Genomic DNA, 7,208 nt, shown 5'->3' with positions numbered 1-7,208 from the left:
GTGTAAGGATTCGCATTCTAATCAGTAATCTCTAAACTGTCTGTGCTTTATATGCTCTGTCCGAGGCCAGAACTCTCCATTCACCTGACGAAGAGGGAGTCCCCTCGAAAGCTTGTGAGTTTACTATCAAATAAATCGGTTGGACTAAAACCTGGTGTTGTCAGACTTTTTACATGCTGGAGAACCAGACCCAGTGGGAAATTTCAGACCTACCTGTATTCCCACACCCATCTTACCACAAAAATACTGCCCCTTGTGTCTGATTCCTTTGGTTACCAACCTTCCTGCCAGTGGAAACAGTTTATCTCTGTATAAAGTCTATCAAACCAACACTGCCCTATACTGAAAATGGTGGAGAGACATGAAATACTTCAGAATAGGGCTCAATGATACATCCATTGTAAATCTAAATTAATACTCATAACACAAAAAAGACATTGGGACTCTCTGACACTCTGCTAGGTGCCCTGCAGGTGGCGGTGTCGCGGGAAGTGTGTGACACTCTGCTGGCTGCCCTGCAGGTGGCGGTGTCTTGGGAAGTGTGTGACAGTCTGCAGGCTGCCCTGCAGGTGGCGGTGTCTTGGGAAGTGTGTGACAGTCTGCAGGCTGCCCTGCAGGTGGCGGTGTCTTGGGAAGTGTGTGACAGTCTGCAGGCTGCCCTGCAGGTGGCGGTGTTGTGAGAGGTATGTGACACTCTGCTGGCTGCCCTGCGGGTGGCGGTGTCTTGGGAAGTGTGTGACACTCTGCTGGCTGCCCTGCAGGTGGCGGTGTTGTGAGAGGTATGTGACACTCTGCTGGCTGCCCTGCGGGTGGCGGTGTCTTGGGAAGTGTGTGACAGTCTGCAGGCTGCCCTGCAGGTGGCGGTGTCTTGGGAAGTGTGTGACAGTCTGCAGGCTGCCCTGCAGGTGGCGGTGTCTTGGGAAGTGCGTGACACTCTGCTGGCTGCCCTGCAGGTGGCGGTGTCTTGGGAAGTGTGTGACACTCTGCTGGCTGCCCTGCAGGTGGCGGTGTTGTGAGAGGTATGTGACACTCTGCTGGCTGCCCTGCGGGTGGTGGTGTCTTGGGAAGTGTGTGACAGTCTGCAGGCTGCCCTGCAGGTGGCGGTGTCTTGGGAAGTGCGTGACACTCTGCTGGCTGCCCTGCAGGTGGCGGTGTCTTGGGAAGTGCGTGACACTCTGCAGGCTGCCCTGCAGGTGGCGGTGTCTTGGGAAATGTGTGACAGTCTGCAGGCTGCCCTGCAGGTGGCGCTGTCGCGGAAGGTGTGTGACACTCTGCTGGCTGCCCTGCAGGTGGCGCTGTCGCGGAAGGTGTGTGACACTCTGCTGGCTGCCCTGCAGGTGGCGGTGTCGCGAGAGGTTTGTATCAGACACTCTGTTGGCTGCCCTGCAGGTGGCAGTGTCGCGGGAGGCGTGTGACATTCTGCTGGCTGCCCTGCAGATGGCGGTGTCGCGGGAGGTGTGGGACACTCTGCTGGCTGCCCTGCAGGTGGCGGTGTCGCGGGAAGTGTGTGACACTCTGCTGGCTGCCCTGCAGGTGGCGGTGCCCATGGAGTTTCGAGTCGCTGAAAAGATGGCGGCGGGGTCCTAGAGGTTAAGGGTGTCTAAGCCGCAGTGAAGTAAGGGCTGAGGTAGCCGTTATGTTGCTGCGTTTTCCGCCGGGTTGTGGCCGAGTGCTGGGGCACTCGGTGCGGCTCCGTGCCGCTGGGATGTGTCGGCGGAGCGGTAGCGCCCAGGCTGGAGGCCGGTACCGCTGTTATGCGCTCCGGCACCGGCAGCTGCTGCGGCTCCAGGGCCGGGACAGCGGCTCCTTCCTCCAGGGTCTGGTCACTAACGATGTGACGGCTGTGCTGAGCGGGCCCCAGGACTCTCTGTACTGTCACTTCCTCAACCTGCAGGGGAGAACCCTGTTCGATGTGATCCTTTACAGGTGGGTCTGGGGGTTCAACAAACATCTGAAACATTAAAAACCTGAGAAAACTCAGCAACATCTAGAGGGAGAGAGAAACAGAGTTAACATTTCCAGTTCCTTTGGTTCTTTGAGAGGGGGAAAATCTGTTGATTAAGTGCAACGTTTGTTTATTACTGTCACATTAACACTGCAATGAAGTTGCTGTGAAAATCATGTAGTCGCCACAATCCAGCGCCTGTTTGGGTACACAGAGAGAATTTAGCATAGCCAATGCACCCTAACGAGTATGTCTTTTGGATTGTGGGAGGAGACCGGAGCAACCAGAGGAAACCCACACAGACATGGGGAGAACGTGCAAACTCCACACAAACAGTGACCCAAGCTGGGAATTGAACCCATGTCCCTGGAGCTGTGAGGCAACAGTGCTAACCATTGTGCTGTCTGTGTATTAAACTATAGCTGGAAGAGATTGCAGCAAAACTGTATGTAAGAAACAAATGCCTGGTAGCATTCCTAAATTAATCCACACCCAATTCCGCCTCATTTTAAAGTCTTATACTCATTATTGTTCTTACAGTCATTTCACTTTTAATTTCTTTAATATAGTAAAAGTGTTTATATTGTGCATGGTTGGATGTTTGCCTTGGCGAGGACTTCTACGAAAGGGCTTACTAATATGTTAAGAGATGCAGAAAGTTGGCATACAGATCCAATTAGGAAGGGGTGATGACCTTTATGGCAAAGGGATTGGACTAGGACAATAAAGAAATCTTGCTCCAGGATTTTCCTGAGACCGTGTATATTTATGGTCTGCTCATTAAAGAAATGACTGGCATGGTAGCAAAGTGGTTAGCACTGCTTCTTCACAGCTCCAGGGTCCTGGGTTCGATTCCTGGGTCGGGTCACTGTCTGTGTGGAGTTTGCACCTTCTCTTCGTGTCTGTGTGGGTTTCCTCTGGGCACTCTGGTTTCCTCCCACAGTCCAAAGATGTACGGGATAGGTTGATTGGCCATGCTAAGAAATTGCCCCTTAGTGTCCAGGGATTAGTGGGTATAATAGGTAGGGACATAGGGGTAGGGCCTGGGTGGGATTATGTTTGGTGCAGACTTGGAGGGCCGAAGGGCCTCTTTCTGCACTGTAGGGTTCTATGATTCTATGAAAGATTATGCTTGCATTGGAGTGATTACAGCCAAGGTTCACTGACTTGGTTCCTGGGAGTTGTCCTACGATGAGAGGCTAAGTAAACTGAGCTTACGTTCGCGGGAGTTTTGAAGAAAGAGGTAATCTCATGGAAATGTAGAAGATTCTGAAAGTTTTGATCAGGTGGATCCTGAGAAACTGTTTCCCCTGGTTGGGAAACACAGGGGCCAAGTCTCAGGATAGGGGGCCGATTGTTTAGGACTGAGATGAGGAATTACTTTGCTTTGTGTTGTGAATCTTTGGAATTCTCCACCCCAGACGGTTGTGGATGCTCCATTGTTGAATACATTGAAGCTTGAGAGAGACAGATGTCAGAGAAGGAAGGGATATAGGGAGCAGCTGGGAAAATGGAGCTGAAATGGAATTGAAGCCCAAGATCAGCTACGATTGCATTGACAGGCTGTATGATCTATTCTCAATCCCATATCTTACATTCTTCTGATAATAGAGGTTATTAGTTCAATTTAGATCAACGTTGCTTTGTGTGCATTATTCATGCAGGAATTAAAGTTTTGACAACCACTGTGCATGCTGACCATTGCCAATAAGTCTACAATGCACTGAGCTTGTTGTCTCTGAGAATTACAGTCGATTCACGAGACAGAACAGTGTAGTTCATTCCATTCCAATGAGTCCATTCCAGATTTTCTCCTCCACTTGAGCCATGTTCATCATTCATCAGACCCTAATGGCATCATTCAAATCAAATTGTTTTGTTAAGATCTTGTTTTAAATGTAATCTGTAGGCATGCAAAACAGTTGTGTTGGAAAGTGAATCACTTCACTGTCTGTGTTGCTGCTAAAGTCACTCCTTCCAAAGAATAATCTTCTGTTCCTTTTGAAATGTCAGGTTGCACAAAAGCCAAGATAAAGAGCCAAGCATTCTCCTGGAGTGTGACGCCACATTGCTGGATTCTGTTCAGAAGCATTTGAAAGTTTATAAAATTAGAAGGAAAGTGGACATATCCCCTTGTCCGGATCTCTTCCTGTGGACAATACTCCCAGTCGAACAGTCAACCAAAACTGGCAGCGCTTTAGAAATAAATGCCAAGAAGGTGGTAGTGTGCACCCGGGACCCCAGAACGGATGCAATGGGATGGCGCCTGGTGTTGAGCGCTAATGACAACCCATTAGACATTGTCCCAGAAAGTCATCTGGGAGAAATCCAGGACTATCATAGATATCGGTACAAGATAGGTAAGGAGCGAATCAAAACCCCTTCAAGTCTGAAGCTTCAAAGGGGTTACTGTGAAAAATATCTTGCAAACTTTTAAGGGCGGTACTGTGTTATCTTCATGATAGTGAGGATCACATTCGAAGCAAAGTGATCCTTGATGCCGCCTCACTTTTTGCTGCGTTTTTGCAAATCATCACTTGTCATGCATCCTTAAGATAAGGATAACTTTTTACGCAGGCATATCTGTCATGGGCTGATTTTTAATTGACGGTAATAATGATGGGCTGATTATCTATACAGATGGCTGGAATTATGTTGTCAAAGCCCCAAACTATCAGATTTTTTTACTTTAATTTTGTCTGTTAATGTGTCCTTGGGCGCATCTCTCCTTCTCACTCTAAGATCCAGTAATAGTATGCTTCTGATCTGGTTCTGAGAGTATATTTATTTATATGGTTGGGGCAGAGGGAAACGTTTTCAAAATCTTGGAACTCCCTCCCTTACACACTGTGGGTGTACCTACACCACATGGACTGCAGCGATTCAAGAAGACAGCTCACCACCACCTTCTCAAGGGCAAATGTTTTCAAACCTACTATGTTCCTGCTGTGATACTGAGTCATAGATCCACAGTTAGGATGTATGGCAAAAAGGACAAAGTGGCTCAAGAAGAGAGGTCTCTGTCACACACTATCGTTGATTGTGTTGGAGAAGGGCTGCCTGTAATAAAGTCCTTCAATGACACCTGGATTTACTAATTACTGGTACATGGCATTGGACAGCAACAACATAATACCTATTGAGGGCAAATATTCCTCTTATACTAGTGAGGGTATGTAGGGTTCAGATGTAACAAGATGGGCACAAGAGGCGATATATTCAATTACTGGTGAGTTTAGGCTGTCACCACACTGCTTCTGATGCCTCTGTCCATCTCGCAAAAGCTCAAGCCTTCACTGATCTGTTATCTGATGATCAGCTAGTTATTTTCTTCCTTTTTAAGCAGGGTCTCCAGTCGTGGTGTTACTCCACAATGACACTTCTACCCACAGTATCCATGGCCTTGTCCATTTTCAGGCAGTCAGCAGTTGGATCAGTCAGCTCTGCAAAGAACACTCTTGGTGATCGGCCAACCAACTTCCATCATTAATGAAAGTTGGAGGAACAGAGTTATCACTAGGGGCAGGGATTCTTCCCAAAATGTTCAAGAACATCAAGCCAGTGCTCTAGTCATTGTGGTAATCCTAACTGGTGAGCTGTTGGATGTTGTACTGCTTTAGCCAGTTGTGTTCCAACATTCTTGGCTTTCCTGGGTTATTCCAATATGTCCCCAAGGTGTGTGGAATGGTTAGAGAGATGTAGATATTATAATGGATTCTATACACACCCACTGCCAGCTGATTAAAATAAACATGGGATTCCGTGATTGTGACCATGTCATTTTTTTTTATTTCATGATGTGGGTGTTGCTGGCTAGGTCAATGTTTATTTTCCATCCCTCATTGCCCTTGAGAAGGTGGTGGTGGTGGGCTGTCGTCTTGAATCGCTACAGTCTATGTGGTATAGGTACAGCCAGAGTGCTGTTAGGGAGGAAGTTCCTAGATTTTGACCCAGTGCCAGTGAAGGAATGGACATTTTGAAAGGTTCAGGTGCCTGAAGGAGCGTGACACAAAGCAAGTCATCTCTCTAAAGGGATCCATAGGGTATGTTGAAATGTTGCTTTAGTGAGAATATTAGATAGCTGGGTGCCAAGCTATTAAAAATGATTAAGTATTGGTTATGTGAATGTATAAGAACATGTTTTACATGTACAAATTATTAGGACAGATGGTAATCTTGTTTTTATTTAAGGAATTGCTGAAGGTGTGAAGGACCTTCCATCTGGAGAAGCAATACCTCTGGAATCCAACCTCACTTACATGAATGGGATCAGTTTCACTAAAGGCTGTTACATCGGGCAAGAGTTAACGGCTCGGACTCACTACACGGGCGTGATTAGGAAAAGGCTGATGCCAATCCAACTGGACACCCCTTTAGCCCCTGACAGTGTTCCCGAAAAGGCACAGATTGTGTCCGCATCAGGAAAGGCGGCTGGAAGGCTCAGAAGCTACCTGGGTGATGTTGGTTTAGCCATGGTTCGACTGGCCTTCGTAAATGAACCGCTTCATCTGCGCATAGCGGGTGGTGCCCATGTGCAGTTGAAGACATCTGTTCCAGATTGGTGGCCCAGTGATGAGAGTAAATAAATTAATATATATTTTATAACGAGCACTGCATCTTGTGGAAAAATATTTTCCTAAATAGAGAATTGGATTTGTGAAAATACTTTGTGTGAGTTTTCATTAACCTGATATTGCAACTTCACCTGTCAATCCTCTGATAAGACCCCATCTAAATCACGTTGCACTTTGCAGTCTAACAGGAATATAACTTGTTTGTCTACAAGAATTTTTGACATGAAAACTAATTCTTTACTGAGAATTTGAAACAATTGAAGTTGTTAACTGTTCTGGGGCGAATGTGATCAAAGGTTATGGGGAGAAAGCAGGATTAGGCTATTGAGGTGGGACAATCAGCCATGATCGTAATGAATGGCAGAGCAGGCTCGAAGGGCCGAATGGCCTTCTCCTGCTCCTATCTTCTACGTATTTAAGTGCTGACCTATCAAAACACGTTAAGACACGTGAATGTTATTAGACTGAATAAGGAATAGGATAACTGGACATATCACATGGGCAGTTAATATTGCTACATGCTCACTTGTTTGTCTACATATTATCATTCTTTTATTTCATTTTGTTCTCTTAACCACCCAACTCTTGAGGCTAAGGTTTGGACTTGGCTGTAGCCAGGAGGCAGCTCCCTATTAGCTGAGTAGGAGGCCACTGTTCCAGAAAGGCTGAGAGTTCCTCTTTGATGGCAG

At 47.0% G+C, this 7,208-nt stretch overlaps 1 protein-coding gene across 1 annotated transcript; it reads left to right on the top strand.

The window, feature by feature from the left end:
* The first annotated feature begins 1,567 nt into the window (after nucleotides 1–1,567).
* Nucleotides 1,568–6,608, top strand: iba57 (iron-sulfur cluster assembly factor IBA57). Its single transcript, XM_080213391.1, has 3 exons — nucleotides 1,568–1,926; nucleotides 3,959–4,305; nucleotides 6,137–6,608. The coding sequence occupies exons 1-3, from the start codon at nucleotides 1,637–1,639 to the stop codon at nucleotides 6,529–6,531; spliced, it is 1,032 nt and encodes a 343-aa protein (XP_080069517.1). The 5' UTR covers nucleotides 1,568–1,636; the 3' UTR covers nucleotides 6,532–6,608.
* The last annotated feature ends 600 nt before the right edge of the window (nucleotides 6,609–7,208 follow it).

This window comes from Carcharhinus amblyrhynchos, chromosome 2 (assembly GCF_965287045.1).
Source record: "Carcharhinus amblyrhynchos chromosome 2, sCarAmb.v2.hapA, whole genome shotgun sequence".
NCBI lineage: Eukaryota > Metazoa > Chordata > Chondrichthyes > Carcharhiniformes > Carcharhinidae > Carcharhinus > Carcharhinus amblyrhynchos.
The sequence above is the reverse complement of the archived record's forward strand: the minus strand, read 5'-3'. Positions and strand labels throughout refer to the sequence as shown.